This window comes from Neolamprologus multifasciatus, chromosome 6 (genome assembly GCF_963576455.1).
Source record: "Neolamprologus multifasciatus chromosome 6, fNeoMul1.2, whole genome shotgun sequence".
Lineage (NCBI taxonomy): Eukaryota > Metazoa > Chordata > Actinopteri > Cichliformes > Cichlidae > Neolamprologus > Neolamprologus multifasciatus.
The window spans coordinates 1,498,672-1,523,704 of record NC_140444.1 but is presented as its reverse complement, the minus strand read 5'-3'; the positions used below and the strand labels follow the sequence as shown (position 1 = coordinate 1,523,704).

The 25,033-nt window shown below is 42.8% G+C and overlaps 2 protein-coding genes across 3 annotated transcripts in view; both read right to left on the bottom strand.

Moving 5' to 3' along the window:
- Nucleotides 1-25,033, bottom strand: part of LOC146516107 (uncharacterized) — a 96,968-nt gene that overhangs the window by 31,200 nt on the left and 40,735 nt on the right. The window lies entirely within an intron of this gene.
- Nucleotides 1,100-10,707, bottom strand: LOC146516109 (uncharacterized). Of its 2 annotated transcripts, none has more exons than XM_085162077.1 (5): nucleotides 7,765-10,707; nucleotides 4,901-5,212; nucleotides 3,816-3,881; nucleotides 3,381-3,545; nucleotides 1,100-2,053 (listed from the first exon to the last, which is right to left on the bottom strand). In XM_085162077.1, exons 1-5 carry the CDS (start codon nucleotides 7,796-7,798, stop codon nucleotides 1,947-1,949), a joined length of 684 nt encoding a protein of 227 aa, XP_085018203.1. In that variant the 5' UTR covers nucleotides 7,799-10,707; the 3' UTR covers nucleotides 1,100-1,946. The 2 variants fall into 2 exon arrangements, with proteins under 2 accessions (XP_085018203.1, XP_085018202.1); XM_085162076.1 differs by having other exon boundaries at nucleotides 1,101-2,053; nucleotides 3,393-3,545; nucleotides 9,275-10,705.

Sequence of the window (25,033 nt, the reverse complement as noted above, 5' to 3'; positions counted from 1 at the left end):
GCTTGTTTAACCACGAGTGATGGAAACAGCAGCTCTTTGTCATCAAACACATTTCTCCTTTAAGAAGTTTCACCAGCTGTTAACTGTGCTGATCATCTCCAGGAGAAATGTGATTCCTGCTGTGGAAGATTAGTAATGATGAAGAGTGTGAGTGACCTCATCAGACAAATATGGTTGCACACTCAGGAGGGGGGCAGGCGGTGGCTGTGGTGTAACAGTTGAGAGTTTATTAAAACTATAAATGACAGGTTTGTAACGTAAACCTATTGGCTGGAACGTTAAGGACAATTTGCTACACAGTAAAAAGCAAGACATGAGTCACCAAAGTTCTTTGAGTCACTCATGCATGAGGGAGACCTGCCTGGAGCCAAGTGTCGTTCCACCCACTCGACCTCTCCCACGCTCCCAGAGTGTAGGTGTGCATGCCAGAACACACCAAGCCTTTGCAGACTGTTAAGGATCAAACCTCCACCAATCTAAAACTAATTATAAAACTCTGAGCATATATAAGTAGATATTTCTAAGCATAAATGATCATCAACAATACAAAACCTGACAATAAACTCTATTAAAACTCAGAGGATCAGAAGCATAAACTCTTTCATTCGCTTTTGTTTCTTTAGAATTTATTATTTGCTGCTGCAGTGTTGCTCTGACAGTCTGAAATACCCCGAGCATGTTTTGCACAACACAGAGATTCATGCACTTATTCCTGAACAGCAGCAGGAACAAGAAACAAAGTATTTACACTGTTCAGACAAACAATCAGGCACAAAAGAAAGTGTGCTGTGACTCACAGTGTTACTCCGTCACAGCTGAACTTCCTGTCTGCAGTATTTGGGTAGGTGACTTTTTGCTTTTAGGCAGGTTAAAAGCTGGAAATGACCCTGAGTATTTCCTGTCTGCTGCACATGTTTGACATATCCAGATATTCCAGTCACAGTGAGTCACCATGAAGACTCACAGCTCACTGTGTTTGGAGAAGCTCCGTTATTTAAACGACTTTCCTGCTGCTGTTCAGTGACAGCCTGATTACACACTGCAAACATCAAAGTTTAAGAAAGAAGGAAAGTTTCACATCACTTTGTTTGCACACACACACTTCACAGGGAGTCTGTAGTCTTTGGAAATGTCTTTTATTGCTATATTATTACAGTAAGAGCCGGGTGTCTCAGAGCTCTTCAAGTTTCCTCAAAATCAGCTTTGGTTTGTTTAGAAAGACGTCGTTCAGTCAACAGTACAGGTTAGCCGTACAGTGAGCACCGCAGCAGCTCTGCAACAGGAAGTCCATGTGTTGTGCGCTCTCATGTTTTTGTCTGGGTAGGCAGCAGATCTCAACCCTCCTGTTACTACAGCATCCATCTTTACACGGGTGGAGTTCATCCAGCAGCTTAAAGCAGCTCATACAGAAACGTGACAGCCGCGAGTTCAAGTCAGCTTCAGTGACCTCAGGTGACCTTTGGTCTCTTCAGAATCGGAGCACTTTAATGATTCATAAGGAAATTATGTGGTTACAGTCGCTCCAATACAACAACAGTAACAGACTAAACGAATTAAAAATATGATATATTATAAAGTTTACACATTTAAGATGATCTAATATACACAAATGTCTCTTTCTTGTGGATCTTTGGTGTCAGAGACTGACATCCAGAATCAGTGTAACATGTATTCAGCACCTGATGAAGAAAATGTAAAAGCAGCACTGCATGTCAGAAAGAGCAGGTCCACTGAGATACAAGAGCCAGACTTTAAGGCTTCATTGTGTGTCTGATCTTTAAAAACCTACGACTCTCTCCATGGATGTTACAGGTTCACAGTGTAGCAGCTGCTCTTTGGATCTTAAAGACACGGATACTAAAGACAAAGGCCATGTTTAGAGCTCGCTGTCAGGTCCTCAGCATTAGTCATGACCTGTGTAACGCTGGACATCTGTGGGAGGTCCGTTACACAGCTGTATCCAGCACAGCTGTATCCTGTGTTGCATTCTCCTGTCCGGAGGATCTTCCAGGATCTTCTCGATCACACTCTGTGTACCAAACCCGAAACCATTCTGTGAACAAAAGAAAACACAAAATACGACTGATGACAGTGGATCGCGTGTTAAAGACGTCACAGCATCTCTCTGAAAGAAGAAGAGCAGCTCTGCAGACGCAACAACACTGAACATCTCACTGAGGTTTAGTCGAGCTCAACGGACACAAGAGATGCTGACTGTGACTCCTAATGTCTCTCAGTGTGGTGGACACTTCATTAACCCTTTAAGACCGACCATAGAACCAAGTCCGCCAGAGCTTATATTATATGTTTACATGCTGTGGAGCCATTTTTGGGAGCATTTCAAGTTGCTATACATCAATACAACCATTACAGCCTAAACTTTAATAATATGTCTGCATTAAGTGCATAGTAATTACATAAATTGCAAAAAAGTGCAATAAAGTACAAAAAAATTGAAAATCGTTTTTGTTTTTTTAACATATATTTCTAGTTAGAGAAATTTAAGAGGCTTATCCCTCAAAACTGTAAATACAAAAAAGTTGCACAAAATAGTTTCCCACCACAGGAAATTTATTTTGAGTGTCTTCATAGTTTTATTTTTGAAATACACCAATTTTTATACACTGCAAGAAAAACGAAAATAAATATTATAATGCAAATTTGCAAAAAAGCAGCATATGCATCAAAATAAACTATTTCCAGCAGTGCAATATGAGTCCTAAGCATCCCAGAAACCACACAGAAAGTCATAAAGTCAAACATAACTTTTAAAAACACCAGTATAGGCTCATGAGGCCCTGATGGTAAAAAACTACATTTCCGCAAAATGACATCACTTCCGGTTTCGGGCAGGTCATGGTGGACATGCGATAGTTCACGCTGATGGACGTAGGAAGTGTTACAAACAGCTGATCGGATCGGCAAAGCGTGTTTCTGGAATATTATGTTTTTGTTGCTGCAAGTGCTTTTTATGCAGTTTTTGCAAAGTTATATGTGGAAGGAAACTGTGACCGAGGACAAGCTGATGGCATAAGATGTAAGTACAACTCCTCCGGTTTCATATGCAAAAACAATTATTGCGCTAGCTCACGTGGTTGCAGAGCTACCGGGATTTAAAAATAGTTACGCAAAACAGAGCGTGCTGCTCTGACCGGCTTTAAAGGGTTAAGTTCATATTAACAAACAGCTGATGCCTGCAGGCTGCTGACCACAGCGTGTGATGGTATTTGTTGTAATATCTGGATAAAAGCTAGAAATGATCAAATCTGACTTCCTGGTTTTACTTTCAGTGACACAGACTGAGAATCTGTCAGCTCATCGTGTCTCATAGTGAGAAAGTTCATTCATCACAGGTGAAGGTAACCCCACAGGAAACTAACCCACACTCTTACTTTTACGCTCACACTGAGCTTTGATTCGCTCACGATATCTCCACACAACACCGAGAACACCGAGAAGAACGGCGAACCCACTCAGTACACCAACACCAACGACCCAGGGTATCCAGGGTATCCCGTTCTTTGGAGGGGTAGTTGGTTTTTGACCTGGAACAGACGAAAAGGAGACAACAAGTAGTTTCACTAAAATCAGTGATGTTTATTTCAATGATGAAATTCATGTGAAATATTAAATATTATAACTAAAAACATAATTAGGAAATCCAAGTACATCACAAAAAAGAGACACTGTGAATTAAGAAAGGCGCTCGTCTCTGCCAGAGAAAGATAAAAATATAAAAACTATCCATGTCTGCTGTAATAAATGCTGATGTATCCATACTGATATATGGAGACGAGCCCTCGCTGAAAACTCACCAGCGGTGCTGTGATCAGCTGATGTTTGTGCTGGTGTTGCCGGTGTTGAAGAATAACTGGACGGTTCTGGGGAAACAGGAGGAGAGGTGGAAAATCACACTCTGAACAATAATGTGCACAAATGAATGTGTGAAACAGAAGAATCTGTTAAACAGCCGCCCGCCTCATGAGCTCACGTGTGTAATTAAATTAGACAAATTTGGCTGATCGTGAGTGTTCAAATATGGCTGTGTGCGTAATATAATATTATAACTATTGAAAATATTAACCTCCTAAGACCCGAAGTCTTTCATGGTGTGTATTTAAAAATTGTCTTTGCTATTTGGTTTGATTGGGATCCAATAAATGTAAAAACAAATAATTACCAGATTTTTTTTTCACTTGATTTTTGTTTCTGACAAGAATGAGATCTACGTATGAGGACATTTGTTTTAAATTTCTATAGAACAGTAGCAGTGTAACGTTCTTGTAATGGATATCAGGACCTTGTAGAGAAAAATGAAGTATTTTGGTCTAGACATCGAAAAATGTGATGTCCACATATGTGGACGCCAGGTCCTAGGAGGTTAAAGGAAGATTTTAAAAATTTTAAATGTAACTCCATTTCCCATCAACCTCTGACTTTCCCAGGGTCACTGTCACATCTGATAATAAGTTAATGATGCTGATGCTTTTATTGTGAAGGATCCATCCTGAATGGGTTTTTAATGTGACTTCATGATGTAACCTAAGGAGCTTGGAAAGAAAAGCATGTGGACTTCTGTAACTTAAAGAAGTCCATATGCTTTTCTTTCCAAGCTCTTTAGTTTCTCGTAAGGCTCTGAGTTATGCACATTCAGTAGCTTCTAAATTAACATGTCACTAATAAAAGTCCTATTATCTAATAATGTATTTTCCACACTCCTTAAATTTAAATTTAAAACACTCCTTAGACTACGATGACCTGGATGACTGAGAACCTTCACAGAAATATTCATGATGTAACATTTCTCATAATAAGAAGAAATAATGGTAAATAATGTGACGCTAACTAAAGTGAGTATTTCCCCAGTGTGTTTGTGTTATGTGACTATACTACTACTCACCCACAACAGTCAGGTTAAAGTTTTGAGATGACACCTTTTTACTGATGATCTGACCCTTGTAGAGTCCGCTGTCGTTGGCAGTGAGCGATCGAATCGTCAGAGATCCGTTTGGATCCAGCTGGAACTTTTCTGATAGTTTAGTTGATGTTCCATTATCATAGCTGATGATGACTTTGTGCTCTGGACCATAAGACCAGACAATGTGAGCGTCTCTGTCTACCTCGGTGGCTCCAATGTCCATTCGTACGTCCCCTCCAACCTTCCCCACCACTGGTTTAACATCACTCTGCCCATGAGCTCGACACACGGCCACTGTGAGACAGAGCGGGACACAGAGTGGTGTTATGACTCAGCCCCGCCTGTGTCAGTGAACTCAAACCAGAGTTTGGAAGATACTCCACCAAAAATCACGCTGTGCTATTCAAACAACACGGTTTCTATGGAAAAGAAAAGAAGAAAAAGAAGACACACACACACACACACACACACACATACATCTTGTGTGCTCGCGTGCTTGGACATTCGTGAGGTTGCATCATTATAAACACATCCTTTAAAGTTCAGCCTGCTGAGGCTTCGACACCAAACATGCCGGCATGGTGAGCACGCTGGAGGAGATAACTCCAGGTGGTGTGGGCGCTTTTTGTGTGAGAACATCTCCACCTCCATCAAGGTCACAAACACCATAACAGCAGCGTACTGCACCAGTGTCCAGAGCTCCCACGGAAATTTAAGTCAGCACATCCTGGGTCCACAGACGTGCTAAGGGCCAGTGGCGGTCCTAGCCTGTTTGGCGCTCTGGGCGAACACTCCCTCTGGCGCCCCTCTATGCTGTTGCATGCTGGGGCAGCAGGTTGAGGGTCACAGATGCCAACAGACTAAATAAACTGATCACAAGGCCAGTAATGCTGTGAGGATGGAGCTGCACTCTGGCAGATGTTGTCCAAGATAAAGACAATGTTGGATAACACCTCCCACCCGCTCCATGACACTCTGGTCAGTCACAGGAGCACGTTTAGTAAGAGACTGAGATTACCCACAATGCACCACTGACCAACACAGGAAATCATTCCTGCCTGTGACCATCTCCCTGTACAACTCCTCCATCTAACACTCTGTGATCACTGCAGTAGTTACAGCCTTTTTACACACACTCTTTATTACTCTGGAATATTCTCGTCAATGTTCTTGATATTTATTTATAATCACGTGTTAATCCTTGATGTTTATACTGACTGATCTGGATATATTAGCACTATTTCCTAAATGTGTAAAATCTGTAACATAATGTATTGTTTGGAGTTTAGTCTGTTACTGTTACTATTTTTACCATTTCTTCTTGGAGCAACTGTAACACACATAACTTCCTTAAGGATTAATAAAGTATTCAGATTCTGATTGTTCCAGGATGAGCTGCTATTATCCAATCACACGTCTGCTTACCTGCATCTGTTGCTGGTTTCTCCTCTTTTCTCTTTTTTTTCTAAACTGGTCTTTTGAACTTTTCTTGTCCATCTTCCATCAGTTTTAATTTTGCCCTCCAGTATGAACACATCCCCAACAATCTACACCTTAGTTCACAGAACAACCCAGGATTCAAATCATGAATACATGATGGTCTTGGATTTACAACATTATGAATGAAATGTGCTCTATCTGGAAGCAGCCCCCTCCCCTGTCGACAGGTAGTGTTTGAGACTTTAAATCATTAAACTGTAAAATATAAATTATAAATTGTTATTGATCCTTAAGCCCCAAGTCCTAAAGTGCATATTTATTTTCTTACTTTTATTGTTTGTTTACTTTCACTGCTCTAACTGGAGCCTCGTCTCTCTCTATATACTGGACTGCAGCGGAGATGACAATAAAGTTTACTTTGACTTCAGCAGTGAGCAGGCGCACCTCGCAAAGGGAGTGTTCGCCCAACACAGCAAACAGGTTAGGACCGCCACTGGGGGGATGGGTGAGTATAAAATTAAAACCAATGGAAGATGGACAAGAAAAGTTCAAAGCCATCAGTTTAGAAAAAAGAGAAAAGAAGAGGAGGAGAAACGTGTGTATGTTTCTCTGGTGAAATTCAGCGTCACAACAGTTTTATGTTCATGTACAATCCTTAATGTTTTATGTGTGTGTGTGTGTGTGTGGGGGGGGGGGGGGGGGGGGGGCAGAGGGAGTGTTCGCCTGGGGCGCCAAACAGGCTAGGACCGCCAATGGGTGTCCAAGCCATCCCCGCTATGCGCTGGCGTGACGTCGGCAGCATGAATGCTGCCTGATGAGTTTTTTGCCGACGCCCTGGGCAACATGTCGCCCGTATCAAAAACCGCTACTGCTAAGGGCGGGCAGAGAGAAGAGCTCAGAACACCGCAGCAGGGTACCGGGCGGCCCACCCCCAAACGAGCGAGACAGCAGACCCCAAACGGCACCGACCCCCACACTCCCTGACCCTCACCAGTTTTTCAAGTATCTTTATAACTGTGACATTGTAGCTACATTTTTACCAATCCGGTTCTTTTTGGCCTCTTCAGAACTACTGTAACATTCCTCAAATCTGTGTTAGAGACACATTTATAATGTCAGCGACAATTTTAACCGGAGTTTTAACTAAATAAAGTCAAAAGCTGATCGCGCCTTCAACCTTCTGACTGGATCTCGGCACAGGCCGGTCACCGGCACGACGCCCCACGTATCCAGCCCCACTCCCGCGCCTCCAGGAGCGACACACACCTTGCTGTCATCTGCACTAATATCCCAAATGTAATAACCTCTAACGTCACCTGTTTGCTGCGCGAAAGTTTGACAAACGCAGATTTGTCTTCAAAAAAAGGCAAAGGAGGCAATTTATAATAAAAAGGCGAGTTACTCACACAGAGCGGACACGAGGAAGACCAGGCAGCGCATCCTCACGCACGAGCAGCCACAGACTGTGTGAAGGATTGGACCGCTTTCTGTCACTTTCTCGCCTCACCGCTTCCTCCTGTGTGTGACGTCACGCCCTGCGCCCTGCGGATACTTTTTGTGCCCAATAAAAGTTTCGCGCGCCGTGATTAAAGTTCCAACCAGTTCAAACTGGTTGGACACTGACAGACACACACCTCATCATCAGTCGGGATAGTTTACAAAGCTTTCTTCTGTCAGTAATCTGACAGCACTGACTACATCTGCGGTCTGTGACAACAGTTAGCGCTCCGGCTTCAAACCACAGACTGTATATAAAGATCAACAACGTGACAGCTGACAAACTACCAAGAAATCCTGATGTTCAAGGATCAATTTGTTCACAAAAAATAAATAAAGTAAAAGTGAATTGATTCTAATCACAATCTTTATTTAAACGGATGTAAATGTAAATTTATAACCAGAACTTTATCCACCATCCGCACAAATACATGAAATTCTCAGTAAATCAGCCTCATTCAGTCTCACTGTGGTTTTTACGTACAGATAACAACATCAAAGGAAAAACTAGCAAAGTGAAGCTGATTACACACTTAATGCAGCCCAGCCCTCCTCTCTTTAGACTGTCTGTGTGTGTAAACAGGGGAATTTCCTGCTAAATAGTTTTAATACACAAAAGGGAAAAAAACACTTCTTGAATCAGGGTGCACATGTGAGCACTGATCTGGTGTGGGCAGGAAAACCTGTTTATCAGGGTGTGGTCTTACAGGTGTTCTCAAACAGGGGTACATTTTTCCAAGGACCTCTTTATAATCCTCCTGCTGATAAAACAGTTTGCTTTATGATCAGATGCTTCATTTGTTGGCACTTAAAGACTCCCAACAGGTTTGGGTCTTCCATCATTATTCCAATAAAGTCAAACTCAAAGTAAATTTTAGCTGGGGTGGACAGACTTAAACATTTCATCAGTGTCTAATTAGCTCGATCCCAGATGAGGCACTCAGAACAACAGCCCGGTGAGAAACACATCACTTAATACTTTAGATGAAACAGCTGAAGCAAAGAGAAAAGATGCTGATCAAAACTACGTCTCAAAGACAAACAGAAGGACTCAGCATAGAGAAAATAAAATCCCTTTCATAGTTATCAACACCATGACCTCAATGACAGACACACTCCTGACTGCAGGACCAGGTCTTATAATGACACTTCACAAAGCAGTCAACACAGAAAACCAGGACAGGTTTTCTGTGTTGAACAGCTCTGTGATTCAGCCAGAAGCTCCTGTTGAAAAGCTTCAGGAATCAAACTTACAAAGTACATAACCACACACGTTACTGTTACACACATTAGTCCTCTGCACTAACATCCAAGCTGATGCAATGAACTCTAACGTGACCTGTTTGCTGTGTGAAAGTTTGACAAACACAGGTTTGTCTTTAAAAAGGCAAACAATGATGAAAAAGGAGAATTACTCACACAGAGGGACAAACACGAGGAAGATGAGGCAGCGCATTGAAGGAGAGCAGCTCATTCCTCACAGCAGCAGCAGAATGAGAGTGTGACACACCTTCAGGGTATTTATAGACCCACCTTAAGACCCTCCCTTTTTTCTCTGCTGACTCTCTCTTACTTTGCACCTGCTTGAGTGTTATTTCATTCAGACTATTCAGACCTGTTCACAGAAGTACTGCTCGCTACTGAATCAACCACAACTACAAGACGTGAAGAAAAAACAGGGAAAAAGTTGAAACACTTTCAGTTAATGAGTTATTGAATCTGAATTTTAATGCTTAATAATACTGTGGAGCCGGTTTGTTCACATTGTGGAGGCATGACTCATGCGTGCAGGTGTGAAGTTGTGATCACGTTAGAGAAATTATAGTTACAGTTATCATGTTAACAGCAATGCCAGAACTCAGCCTTTCATTTGGTTCTGTTCTGCTCTGAACCTGAATAAAAATACTCGTTCGTGCTGTAGCCTCAGTGTCCGCCGGACGTTTACAGCCCTGATTCTAGAAACACTTTTAATCATTAATGACCTCTTTAACACTTTAAACCTCGTCTATTTAACTGTTCCAGGTCTGACACTTTAGTTTGTGGGCAGATCAAAGTGAAACTGCTTTTATATTCTCAGTGATCAACAGCTGATGAATAGATTGATTTGCTAAGCTGTCGGCTGCAGTTACAGCATGTTAGAAATGACTGAGTGTTTTCTCCGTCAGCAGCCTCATACACAGGGTCACAGGGTCAAAGGTAAAAGCCACACAGGCTTTACTATAGTTATTACAGTTATGAACAATCAGCCAAATGATTGAACGTGATGTGAACGTCTGACAGAGGGATGGATGAGCGGCAGCGGCTGCAGCTGAGGCACAGACTGGCCTCATGTTTCCACATTAAATCCACTTTCTTTATCTCGTAAAGAGAAACGTTGGAGCACGTTCAGCCGAGGTTCAGGTGAGACTTCGGGTCACCTGTCAGACGGACGTGCAACTAATGAACTGAAACCTCAGACTACATAATCCAAAATATAAAGAATCAGAAATACAGATGATAAACTTAACTCATCAAAACAGGACAAACCAAACGTTAAACCATTTCAAACCTGGGCTGTTACATATTTGTAAAGTTCATATGCTACACACAGGTCAGACGAGGGCTGGTTTAAGGTCTAAAGAAAGAAAACTGCAACATTAAAACCACAAAGTAAACATCGTATATTTTCAAAGAATGAAGTCAGAAGTGCGCTCTGAAACAAACCACCCCATGCTCCCACGCCCTTTTACCACATTATTGTTTGTTTGGAACTTAAAAGGCCGTGACCAGTCGCATCCCCGTGTTTCTTAAACCACTCTGTAACTATGTGTGTGTTTAAACACACCCGGTGACCCTCAGTGGCATCAGTCCCTCCTCTCACCCCCACCCCCCCATGATAGAAGGCTGCCCCTCATTTTAGAGACAAGAGAAACAAGGTCCAGTCTTTCTCCAACGGTGCTGTCATGAACTTTAACCTTTAACGTGTTAACTGTGGCCTGTACACTCTACGATGCAGTACTTGATCTTTTTTTTTCTTTATGTGTTTTACAAAGCAGAGTCGCCTGGAAACTCCTCGTTTCCCCCTCTGCCCACTCAGCCCTGATCCTCTGGGAGTCTGGTGAACAATCACCCTCCACGCAGTCACATCAAACTGTTTCCATTTCTCCCTTTGTGAACTTTCTTCTTCCTCTCTGGTATGAAGTGTGTGTGTGTGTGTGTGTGTGTGTGTGTGTGTGTGCGCAGCCTGCTAAGTCTCTCTCAAAGACAGTGCACTCTTTATGTTATGCTGTTTATATATACAGTGGGGCAAAAAAGTATTTAGTCAGCCACCGATTGTGCAAGTTCCCCCACTTAAAATGATGACAGAGGTCAGTAATTTGCACCAGAGGTACACTTCAACTGTGAGAGACAGAATGTGAAAAAAAAATCCATGAATTCACATGGTAGGATTTGTAAAGAATTTATTCGTAAATCAGGGTGGAAAATAAGTATTTGGTCACCTCAAACAAGGAAAATCCCTGGCTCTCACAGACCTGTAACGTCTTCTGTAAGAAGCTTTTCTGTCCCCCACTCGTTACCTGTATGAATGGCACCTGTTTGACCTCATCATCTGTATAAAAGACACCTGTCCACAGCCTCAACCAGTCAGACTCCAAACTCCGCCATGGCCAAGACCAAAGAGCTTTCGAAGGACACCAGGAAAAGAATTGTAGACCTGCACCAGACTGGGAAGAGTGAATCTACAATAGGCAAGCAGCTTGGTGTGAAAAAATCAACTGTGGGAGCAATCATCAGAAAATGGAAGACATACAAGACCACTGATAATCTCCCTCGATCTGGGGCTCCACGCAAGATCTCATCCCGTGGGGTCAAAATGATCATGAGAACGGTGAGCAAAGATCCCAGAACCACACGGGGGGACCTGGTGAATGACCTGCAGAGAGCTGGGACCAAAGTAACAAAGGTCACCATCAGTAACACACTACAACGGCAGGGAATCAAATCCCGCAGTGCCAGACGTGTTCCGCTGCTGAAGCCAGTGCATGTCCAGGCCCGTCTGAAGTTTGCCAGAGAGCACATGGATGATACAGCAGAGGATTGGGAGAATGTCATGTGGTCAGATGAAACCAAAGTAGAACTTTTTGGTATAAACTCAACTCGTCGTGTTTGGAGGAAGAAGAATACTGAGTTGCATCCCAAGAACACCATACCTACTGTGAAGCATGGGGGTGGAAACATCATGCTATGGGGCTGTTTTTCTGCCAAGGGGACAGGACGACTGATCCGTGTTAAGGACAGAATGAATGGGGCCAAGTATCGTGAGATTTTGAGCCAAAACCTCCTTCCATCAGTGAGAACTTTGAAGATGAAACGAGGCTGGGTCTTCCAACATGACAATGATCCAAAACACACCGCCCGGGCAACAAAGGAGTGGCTCCGTAAGAAGCATTTGAAAGTCCTGGAGTGGCCTAGCCAGTCTCCAGACCTCAACCCCATAGAAAATCTGTGGCGGGAGTTGAAAGTCCGTGTTGCTCGGCGACAGCCCCAAAACATCACTGCTCTTGAGAAGATCTGCATGGAGGAATGGGCCAAAATACCAGCTACTGTGTGTGCAAACCTGGTAAAGACCTATAGTAAACGTTTGACCTCTGTTATTGCCAACAAAGGTTATGTTACAAAGTATTGAGTTGTATTTTTGTTATTGACCAAATACTTATTTTCCACCCTGATTTACGAATAAATTCTTTACAAATCCTACCATGTGAATTCATGGATTTTTTTTTTCACATTCTGTCTCTCACAGTTGAAGTGTACCTCTGGTGCAAATTACTGACCTCTGTCATCATTTTAAGTGGGGGAACTTGCACAATCGGTGGCTGACTAAATACTTTTTTGCCCTACTGTATCTGTTGTTTTCCTTCTATGTAGTTACAGTTGAATGTGTGACTGGATGTGTGAAGCGCTTTTGGGTCCTTAAGGACTAGTAAAAGTGCATTTACCATTTACCATATATATTTGGACACTGACACACATTTTTACCCGTTTACTGAAACATAGTCTGATTATAGTTATATAATGGACATGGACATAACGTGTAAACTCAGCTTTCATTTCAGGGTGTTCACACTAACTGCAGGCTTTAGGAGTGCAGACTGTCTGCTCACATCCAGATAATCAGGCGGCGTTTCATAACACAGATGGACACTGACCCAAAACATACAGCCAAAGCAACCCAGGAGTTTATTAAAGCGAAGAAGAGGAATATTCCTGATGCAGAGTCAGCTGATCGTATCCCAGTTGAGCATTTCACTTGTTGAAGACTAAACTTTGGGCAGAAAGTCCCACAAACAAACAGCGACTGAGAGCTGCTGCAGTACAGATCCAACATGAGAAAAAAGAGAAGAGGAAGAGCACAGCGGAGCAGAGACTTATGCATGACTTTGCTTTCTTGAAGGAGGAAGCACTTTCTCTCTGCACTGACTGTTGTGTGTCCAAAATCTAAGCATGCACTCAAAGTATCAGTCACACGGTTATTTGTTTTTTTTAACTTGAATATGAAACATTATTTTAATACAGATTAACGTTGCTGCTTTAACTGCCTGGTGTAAAAATCCCCTGAGTGGAGACACCGTCTCAGTGACTCATCCTCCGAGCAGCAGCAGCTCTGGGACCAGTTTGCAGATGTAATATTAGACTTGCATGTTTGCACTGTAATATAACAGCGAGCACAAAGTCCTGCTGCAGTTATTTCAAACTTGCTAGAAAATACAAATGAGACAACACATGGCAGAGACCATCCACACAGAAATTCAATATCAATACTCAAGTAAGAAATGATGATGACACATGATGACAGAGCAACAGTGAAAATTTCAAAATAAAAGTGAGAAAGGAAACAAAACGCAGAAGCACATTTCAGAAATTCTGTGGACGAAGTTAAAGGTGTCCTCAGACTGCACCATAATCATGTGACACAATGACATGCTTGGTTTGTCCAATATCACCCAGGCGTGTACGTGAACTGAAACCAGAGCTGACTGAAGATGAAAGTTTCCTGTTTCATAATGTTGTTCGTCGACTTGAATTCCACAGTCTGTGGTTTTCTTTTGTGCCGGCACGTTCTCTGTTTGACAGATGAGCTGACATATTAGAGTAAACAGTTTTATTTCAATATGTTCACTTTCTATCAGGAAACGATGTCTGTGCTTCCATTAGCCCAGCTTCAGGCCTCGAGGCCCGGCGTCCTGCAGGTTTTTCTCACCCTGGGTCAACACACCTGAATCAGGCCTCTGGATGTCTGGAGTCTTGATCTCCTCCATACCTGCTTCATGCCCTGGAGGACGGGGCTGTGGCCCCCACACCCTCTAGCAGATCATTACATGAAGGAACCTTTTAAAAACAAGTGCGTCCATGCTCACAGGTGTACACACAGGTGATCACACACACAAACTACACCCTTTTTGGCTCCTACCTCAAAGCACACTGTGCTGTCGATCTTACGTGCTGCACAATAATGTTTAATATTTAGTATTTACTGTCATATTCCCATATATCATCGTGATGTTGTTTATTGTATTGCTCTCGTTTTCTTCTGCTTGTTTTCTTTTTTCTTTCTCAACAGGTGATCCAGGTGATTGATATATATATTTTTTTTGTCTGCTTATTTCGTTGGTTTTTGTTTTTATCCCCGTCCCTCTTCTCCGCTGTTTCCCCCCTCTTCCTTTCTCCCTTTTCTTTTCCTCATTCAAGTCTGTCCCGTATCTAGCAAGTGAAAATAAAAAATAAATAAAATAAACAATAAAAGGTGAATCAAATAGACCATTACGGCAAGGCTGGGATGGTCAGTTTGGTAAAGTAAATCCGTTGGGCATCTTTCCTCACCTTTAGACAATAACTCTGATGCAAAAGAACCAAACGGGACAGGCAGAAAAAAAACACACCTGAATCACATGATTAGTTCATTACCAGGCCTCTGGAGAACTTCACGACATTTTGATGAGGTCATTCAGCCATTTGAACCAGCTGTGTTGGATCAAGGACACATCTAAACCTGCAGGACACCGGCCCTCGAGGCCTGGAGCTCCCCAAACCTGCTTCAGGCTGTGTGGCTCTGACCTTGCAGTAACAGCAGCTCATGGTCCTTTTTTAACAGAAAACATGAAGTTATAATGAGTAGAAAGTTGCTGTCTGTCATATAGAATAGAATAGCTCTTTATTGTCACTGTTACAAGAACAATGAAAGGCAGTTTGGCATCTCTCCATGTTGGATGCATTAAAATATAAATACAAATACGTTTTATAAATAAGGTGTAATGTCCATGAGTTTTGGCAGTGCACTTATCCTCCAATCAGGGTGGAGGAAGGGCATGTTTGACAGCCTGTGGGTAAAAACTTCTATTGAGTCTGTTTGTCTTCGACCTGATGGACCTGCAGATTTTATAATGGTGTTACTGGTGTGGATTAAGGAACAGTCATGGGTGAAAAGTGAGTATAAGAGGGGACTGAGCTGTTCAAAACATTTGGTAATTATGGGTATTAAAGCAACTGGACGATAGTCATTCAAGCAGCTCCCTTTGGCACTGGAACGATGGTGGCTGACTTAAAGAAGGATGGTTCTACAGACTGTAGCAGTGAGAGGTTGAAGATGGTGGTGAAAACCTCTGCTAGTTGGTCTGCACATGCTTTAAGCACTCTACCGGCTACACCAGGTCCAGCTGCTTTCCTCGCGTTGACTGCGCAGTGTGGCTCCGACCTGATGCTGCTCCAGCTGGATGGGGGCGTCGTCCCTCTTTATAACGGCAGGATGGGTGATGGTGTCACAGTTTTCTTGGTCAAAGCAGGTAAAGAAATGGTTTAGGGTGTCAGATGATGTCTGGGAGGTTTGTGTGCGACTGTCTTTGTAGCCAGTAAATGTCTTGATCCCCTCCCACATGTTTCTGGAGTTGTTTGTGTTAAAGTGTTCCTCGATACGCTGTTTATATTTGCACTTGGCTTCTTTTATGCCTTTAAGCAGAGATTGGTGTGACTCTTTGCAGACTTGTTGGTCTCCTGATTTCAAGGCGCTGCCACGTGCTCTTAGTAGCCATGGCTCACCTCACTGTTGAGCCATGGCTTCTGGTTTGGGATATAAAAACCAAATAGAAAACACAGCCAGCAGCCACAAACCTGACTCCAAACTCCTGGAGATTTTCTCTCCACTCACTCACCTACTGCTAAACTGAGCCTCTGAGAGAATCTAGCTGCTGTTTCTCAACTTGAGAAGGATTAAAAGGCCAAAACACTGAAAGGTCCAAATTCACGACCACTCTGGGACTGACCCGATTATCCCGTCTGCACTGTGACAGTAACTGTGGAAGTCTGCGGCGTGCATTTGAAGTGCAGACAAACAGCTCTCACTGTGAGGTCGGCCACAAGCCTCAACTCATTCAACAAGCCACTGTGGAAATGTGCACAGTGAGTCACTGAGGCAGGAAACACTCGGGCTATCATGGTTTCCTCGAGTGATGCAACACAAAAAAGAAAAACTGTTTCATTACGCAGATGTTAAAGTGCACAAAGTGGTGTTTGATGTTTCTGATGATGATCAGGGTAAACCAGATTAATACCACCTCATGTGTTTTAACACAAACTAGACCAAACTGTAAAACTCACCATGACACCATGACATATGTGACACCAAAGGGAAAGTGAACCCAAAAGACAAACTCTGTTTCCCAAGAAAATGTTCTGGTTTGTCATCACAAAGGGAAAATTCACGTGTGCATTGCTTTAACATGTGATGGGGGGTCAACAGTCACTCACATACATCAGCTAGCTGGTATATGTGGCCTTTCTGTTTAGTTAGCATGTGCACTGGTTGCAGGTCACCATCCAGACCACAGCTACACCAAGCTGGGATAACATTTATGAACAATTTTGAAAGACATGCAGATTGAATATATATGAATGAAATTTGGTCCATGGGCCTTGATTTTGAGGAAGTCGAGTCTGAATCAAAACGCCTAAAGAGGAAGTACTGTCAGTGAGGACATATTTTGCTTTTTCTCTCGCAGGGAGTCCATGCTTTACATGTTTGAGCACGTTCAGCAGTGCGAGAACAGGTAGAAAGGCTGGAGCCGAGGTTCAGGTGAGACTTCGGGTCACCTGTCAGACAGACGTGCAACTAATGCACTGAAACCTCAGACTACATAATCCAAAATATAAAGAATCAGAAATACAGATGATAAACTTAACTCATCAAAACAGGACAAAACAAACGTTAAACCCTTTCAAACCTGGGCTGTTACATATTTGTAAAGTTCATATGCTACACACAGATCAGACGAGGGCTGGTTTAAGGTCTAAAGAAAGAAAACTGCAACATTAAAACCACAAAGTAAACATCATATATTTTTCAAAGAATGAAGTGAGAAGTGCGCTCTGAAACAAACCACCCCATGCTCCCACGCCCTTTTACCACATTATTGTTTGTTTGGAACTTAAAAGGCCGTGACCAGTCGCATCCCCGTGTTTCTTAAACCACTCTGTAACTATGTGTGTGTTTAAACACACCTGGTGACCCTCAGTGGCATCAGTCCCTCCTCTCACCCCCACCTGCCCATGATAGAAGGCTGCCCCTCATTTTAGAGACAAGAGAAACAAGGTCCAGTCTTTCTCCAACGGTGCTGTCATGAACTTTAACCTTTAACGTGTTAACTGTGGCCTGTACACTCTACGATGCAGTACTTGATCTTTTTTTTTCTTTATGTGTTTTACAAAGCAGAGTCGCCTGGAAACTCCTCGTTTCCCCCTCTGCCCACTCAGCCCTGATCCTCTGGGAGTCTGGTGAACAATCACCCTCCACGCAGTCACATCAAACTGTTTCCATTTCTCCCTTTGTGAACTTTCTTCTTCCTCTCTGGTACGAAGTGTGTGTGTGTGTGTGTGTGTGTGTGTGTGTGTGTGTGCGCAGCCTGCCAGTCTCTCTCAAAGACAGTGCACTCTTTATGTTATGCTGTTTATATTTATCTGTTGTTTTCCTTCTATATAGTCACAGTTTGTAGTTTTCCTTTGTGTTGGGCTACACAATCCACTCGTGTGTGACAGTAACTCATTTCAAACATGGTTTACATGAGTTTGACAGATGAGCTGACATATTAGAACAAACAGCTTTAGCCTGTGTGGCTCCGACCTTGCAGCTGTGGTAAAATCTCCCATTACAGGAGTAACAGCAGCTCATGGTCCTTTGAAAGTTTGAAGTCACGGTCTATCATAAAAACAAAATAATAAACAGTCACAAACCTGACTCCAACCTCCAGGAGATTTTCTCTCCTCTCACTCAGCTACTGTTAAACTGAGCCTCTGCACCGGTGCTGAGCACCTGCTCTGCCAGCAGCACAACCTTTAACCCTTCTAAGGTTTAATGTTGTCAGAACATAATAAAAACATCTGGATCTCAACAGGTCCTAAAATGATGCAGCTACAGCCTCAGATGACAGATTACACGTTCAAACACTAAGTCCACTCTCACTGTTTCCATGGTAATTAAAAGGGTAAGTTCAGAGCAGCCAGGTGACCCTGATGACCTGATCATCAGTAGGTGTGAGCACCTCTGTTACAGCAGAGGCTTCAGTTTGCTGGTCATCATAATCAGAGAGAATCTAGCTGCTGACTGACCCAATTATCCCGTCTGCACTGTGACAGTAACTGTGGAAGTCAGCGGCGTGCATTTACAGTGCAGTGCAGACAAACAGCTCTCACTGTGAGGTCAGCCACAAGCCTCAACTCATTCAACAAGCCACTGTGGAAATATGCACAGTGAGTCACGCCCACAGAGTGCTTCAATGATGAAACTCAAAAAAGTAAAACAGTTTAGTTACGCAGATGTTAAAGTGCACAAACCGGTATTTGATGATTTTGATGAACACCCCTCACTTCATCTTAACCTGGAAGGTTTTTTCAGGCTGAAACTCAACAAATCTTAAAATCAGGTTAAAACCACCAAAGTTTCTCTGAGCTGGTTTTAACCTGTTTTCCAATAAAATGTTCTGGTTTGTCATCATAAAGGGAAAATTCACATGTGTGCATTGCTTTAACATGTGACGGCTGATCGACAGTCACTCACAGATATCAGCTAGCTAGTTTTAGCTATCAGCTAGCTAGCCTAGCTAGTTTTAGCTATCAGCTAGCTAGCCTAGCTAGTTTTAGCTATCAGCTAGCTAGCCTAGCTAGTTTTAGCTATCAGCTAGCTAGTTTTAGCTAGCCCATATATGTGCACAGGTTGCAGGCCACCATCCAGACCACAGCTTCGGTATTCACAGTTTCTGTGGTTCAGGCTGTACTACAAACCCACACATGTACATCCCATCATAATAGACCAATAAAGGCTCGTAGCTGGTGCAAAGAACGAGCAGAGGAGGCAAAAGCAAGAAAGCGCCCTCATGAAAAAAAGAGGCAGGTATCACTCTGACTGACACAGATGAACCAGTGACGATGAGTCATCAGTGAGATATTCTTTATTCCTCGCCGACTTCTAGAAACATCAAACAGATTTGAGGTTAAAATCATTATGTGATATGTCAGCATTTAGTTAAAGAGGGAAGAATCACCACCCACATATAAAACAAGTTGTGGCTGCTGTGGAAAGTTGACTGGAGACATAATGAGGCCATTGTTGAGGTTCCTGCTGCAGTAATCTCATTACTCCTGTGCAAATATCCTTTTATTAGACGTGATGCCAGTGTTCATGGTTCCTCTGTGTAAACACAGGCGATTAAATCTGAGATAGAAATAAATATTTTCTATCAAGCTGTAACATGATGCAACTGTTGTAGCACTGCTGTAACCTGATCTGACTGTTCACACTGCAGACATGCAGAGAGAGAGAGCAGAGTTTAGAGGAAAGCTGGTCCCTCACAATCAAAGCAGATATGATGAGCAGAGGCAGGACTGAACTTTACTGCTTTATTGCTCGAAAATACAAAAAACTAAATGCAAGGAACACAAAAGATGGTAACTGAATATTGCCTAACCTAACGAGGAACACTGGACACAAAGGAAACCGACATAAACAAGAAACTGTGAGGCAGAAATAGAGACAATGAAACTCAGAGTTACTGGGAAAAAGAACAAGCAGAAGAGCTCCAACCCAAAACTCATCTTAACCTGGAATAAACAAAAAAAACCCTATAAAATGATACTAAACTATAATAATAAGATACCAAAGAAGAATGAATAACCGCCAACAAACTCAAAACCATGACAGGGGGGCAGTGAGGGGGCAGGAAGTTTAATCATGCAATCACAGTATGACACAGTCCAGCCCTCGGCCATCAGACTGCACATGGAAACCAGTTTAAGTTTGGCACAAACTGGAAAACATACCTAAGTTAACCTGTTAGCAGTCGCTTCCTTTGTTACTGTGAAGTGAAGACTGTGAATAATAAAAGGAAAAAGAAAGCAGACGTTCAGCTTTGACTGCTTTACTTATTTTGGTTAAACTGACTAAGAAAGTTTCAGCAGCTGCACACGAGAGCAACAGGCTGCTGTGACGCTGAGTGCTGCAGACGTGGGAACTTTAACCTGTGGCCAAAACAACATAAAACCCACAGAATCCAAATCCTCAGAGATAAACATGACTAACAAACGGATCCGTTTTCTGCAGCGTGTGGTCTGTTACTGTTGTGACTTTACTGCACATCTTCCTGTGTTACTGTGGTTCAGTGAAAATGTTCAGCTGTGGACCAGGATGTGGTCAGCATGCGTTACCATGGTTACCAACATTGAGAACTCTGATTTCAGACCCCTCACACCTCGCATTGACATCTCTTTATGCTGCACCGCTCGTGTTGGTTGGGCTATCCAGCTGAGAGCTGTTTCCCGTCATCAGCTGCTCTTTGTTAAACCATAAATCTTAAAACCACCAGTCTTGTAAAGCACCCACCCTCCAACCACAGACAAGCCGCTGTTTCCATTGCTGAGTGTGTGTGTGTGTGTGTGCGCAGTGGGGGAGTGCGGTCTCTCACAAACAGTGAGTGCTTTAACCTTCGACCCTTCAGGCCTGTGGATTTATGACTCCTCACTGTTCTGTCAGATTCACAGTGACAAAGTGTAACCAACTTTTCTTCTGCAGAATAAATCAATAAAAAGATGACAAACACAAAGCAAACTAAGGCAGTGTTAAGGATATTAAAATAGAAACAATCAAACAGGTCTCAGTCATGTGATCACTGCTCATACAGGAAACAGTAACCAGTCGACCCACTTCCTGTCGGTCCTTTTGGCTTGAACAGGGGGGACTGAAGCTCACTGTGTTTGGTTTTGTGCTGTGTCATCATGACTGAGCAGCTCCTCCCAACTCCCAAAGAATCTGCACCAACAGGGTTCTTGGATCTTTCTCTGACTCTAGACCAGGATCGGTTTATTACAAAACAGCAAAGACCAACTGATCCAGCAGAGCCTCAGCTCAGCTCATCCACAATATGAAGGAGAAAAAGCCAAAGTGATCAAACATGCCACACAAGGCCGTTCCATATATGGTGAGACATCTGTGCACAGGGCAAGAGCCAAGGCAGCACAAGCTGAAGGGAAGTCAGGCTTTAACCACACACACACACGCACACACTCCTCGTGCCTATTGTACGACAACTTTTCTCCGTATCCCTGGTACACTGCGCAGAAACACCTTGCCCCCCCCCCCCCCACACACACACACACACACACACATACACACTCCTCGTGCCTATGGTACAACAACTTTTGTGCACGCATACACACACGCGCACGCACACACGCATGCACGCACACACGCATGCACGCACGCACGGTGCCTATGGTACGACAACTTTTCTCCGTGTCCCTGGTACACTGCGCAGAAACACCTTGCCCCCCCACACACACACACACTCCTCGTGCCTATGGTACAACAACTTTTGTGCACGCATACACACACGCGCACGCACACACGCATGCACGCACACACGCATGCACGCACGCACGGTGCCTATGGTACGACAGCTTTTCTCCGTGCCCCTGGTACACCGCGCAGAAAAACTTTGCCACACACACACTCTTCGTGCCTATGGTACGACAACTTTTCTCCGTGCCCCTGGTACACCGAGCAGAACAACTTTGCCACACACACACTCTTCGTGCCTATGGTACGACAGCTTTTCTCCGTGCCCCTGGTACACCGAGCAGAAACACTTTGCCACACACACACACATACACACACACTCCTCGTGCCTATGGTACGACAGCTTTTCTCCGTGCCCCTGGTACACTGCGCAGAAACACTGCCACACACACACACATACACACACACTCCTCGTGCCTATGGTACGACAACTTTTCTCCGTGCCCCTGGTACACTGCGCAGAAACACCTTGATTACAGTTTTTTCTTATGGGTTGAGCACATTTTTGTAACTATTGGCTACTTTTGCAAAACTCTACACAAATAAGAAAACTCTTCACCCAATCAGCAAAACATTGTAGTTTTCTTGTAAAAGCGAATAACCCTGCTTTTTTATATCCAACAGTTAACACAAGCCATCACATTACAGTTTTGTCTGAATGCTTAAACACTAACTGTGATTCTTACAGCACAATTCCTAAAACTATTAACACTTATAGCAAAACCACTCACTGAGTTTGCAAAACTAAAAGCACAAACACTGCTTTGCACTCAGTTTGCCATTTTGTAACACACACTTTGCAAACCTGTAGCTACAATCCACTGCACAGCACAACTGTAAACACAACTCACTGCTTTACACTCAATTTCCAAATGATCAACACACTCCTAACAAAACTATACACATTTAAGGCCATTATTTACACTATTTTGCCAACTGTCTGGCACACTGTCACATGTGAAAACTTTTTTAGATAATTAGTTCACTTTGCTACAGGTTTGCAAAGTGTGTGTTACAAAATGGCAAACTGAGTGCAAAGCAGTGTTTGTGCTTTTAGTTTTGCAAACTCAGTGAGTGGTTTTGCTGTAAGAATCACAGTTAGGGTTTAAGCATTCAGACAAACTGTAATAGAAACTGTCTTCATATTTCTCACACTGGCACATCCAGTTTAGTTTGTTTAACAAAAGCAATCTTCATAAGCTTGAAACATCTGTTTAAGTACGTGTATCAAAGCTGACAAAGAGGATAATCCTCAGGCTCCACAGCAGCAGGAACAGTAAGTAATCCACCATGAGCCACTATAAACCAGAATAATCAGCTGATTTCAGTCAGTGTGTCTTATTTTAGAGAAACAAACACTTTAAAAACCTTGCTCTTTGTGCATCATCATTGTCAGCTTTGTGTAATTAAATACTCGACTGCAGCTCAAAGAGGAAGAGTACAGGAGAGTAACAGATGAAATCAGCTGCTCGGCTATGATGATCATCCGTTCAGCTTCAGCTTCAGAGCCTGTTTTAAAGTGTCAGTGCTCATCTTTAAGGAACCTCGCCGTCGCTGACAGGCTCGTGAGCTCGTTCCAAATCAAATATTCTTCTATTATATGTAAACTGATAACATAAGTTTCAGGTCTTTAACTTGTTGGACCAAGAATACATTTAAGGTTCTGCCTCTCTACACCTCACTACAGACCTTCAGCTTTAATTCAAGCAGCTCATGAGTGAATGAACACGGTGCAATAAAAGTACCTTTGGAAGGACCTTTTTCCAAACACTTACATTTATTTAAAATGACTTGAGTAGAGTTAGGTGTGCCAGGACACCGGCACCCGAGGACTGGAGTTTCACACCCCCAACCTAATTTGTTTTTCTTTAAAACCAAAAACACATGTCTAAATTATTTACATCACAAAACCCCAAACTTTCTCATGCTTTTTCTTTTCTTAGCTTTAAACAGCTCTGGTTGTGCAGTTTGGAGAAAATAAAAATCCAGCTGTGAAACATTTGATGCCATAATATTTAATTATCTTTGTTGGAGAAATTTGAATATCTGCTGAGTTTTTTATAAGATGAACACTAAATTTAGTTCAAGCCAAATACTGCAGTACTGTGTACTTTTCCACAGTCGTGGTTTTTAGATGTAGCTATGATGCCATCTAGTGGTGAAATTCTGAAGTTAAAAGTAGTGCAGTTTATTGCGTCCTACGAACCAGTCTATTCCTTTATGTCCTCTGTAATGGACATTTGTTTTTAGTCTATATGTTTTGACTTATTTGAGCTACCCTAATAAGTCCTGGTGCACTAAACAGAGGACATCCTGCGCTTTCCGTTGATATCTCGTGTATGGGTGGCCTCTTTTAGCTCCAAAGAGGCAGGGAATCACATAAAATATTCAACAGGAAGTTTCGTTTTTTTCTCGGTTCTCGAGAAGATAATATAATTGTATCTATCTATATACACAAAAACAGATGCTTTTAGAGTTTAGATAAAAATAATAATAATAAAGAAATGATCAAAGATCATGATGTCATCATGTGCAGAAACTGTTACGAGTTCAAACTTGTCCTGATCCAAACCACATGCACCAGATGTAACACCAGAAGTAACCAAAGATCACCCTGTGGTGACTGATAACAGATCGCATGGACACTGTGAGGGCTTTTATTTTGGTGTGACAAAGAGCTCCTGCAGAAGGAAACCAGTGAAAGACTGTTCAGGACCGTGTACGTTATAAATACAGACGCTGTTACGACTGCGGTGGTTTTTGTGTGTGATCCCCACAGTGAGTGGGTCTGCACCATTGACTGTAGAAAACATGGACGACGCGACAGGTCCCCAAAAATGAAGCCAAACCGTCTCTATCGCCCCCTGGTGTCTGGCTGCAGTATAGGTCATAAACCCCGCCTCCTCCATGTTAGCGGATGGGACTGGGGTCAGACTAAAATTAATTAATTCTCCTTAGATAATTTTTTTCCAAAGATTCTTTCTTTTGTTTTAATAGTTCTCATCACGCTGATTGATGTTCAAGGGGTCTCCTTTCCCATAAGTTTGATTCTAATTCATACCGCGGTGATGTTAAATTGGGGTGAAACGTCATCATAAGAGCTTTGACTGACAGCTGCAGTCACGGAGAAACTTGCGTATCTCTGTTCGCGAATAGCAGATAGAGCGTAGGCTCTGAGAGGAGGACCAGCGTTTACGCTACGAAAACACGAAAAGCTGTCTAAAAATGGATTAAAAAAACATAAGTGTTGAAGACTATTAAGAGTAGCAGGTGTGTAGCATCGCTAACTAGCTAGCAACAAGCCT

Bases quoted from the DNA above. Each gene is read 5' to 3' on its own strand.
- LOC146516109 (XM_085162076.1), bottom strand. From the start codon at position 9,329: ATGAGCTGCTCTCCTTCAATGCGCTGCCTCATCTTCCTCGTGTTTGTC. The intron at 5,213-9,274 runs GTGAGTAATTCT...TCTGTCTCACAG, and splicing joins CCTCGTGTTTGTCCCTCTGT to TGGCCGTGTGTCGAGCTCAT. The intron at 2,054-3,392 runs GTAAGAGTGTGG...TTTTGTTCACAG, and splicing joins AGCTCAGTGTGAGCGTAAAA to AATGGTTTCGGGTTTGGTAC.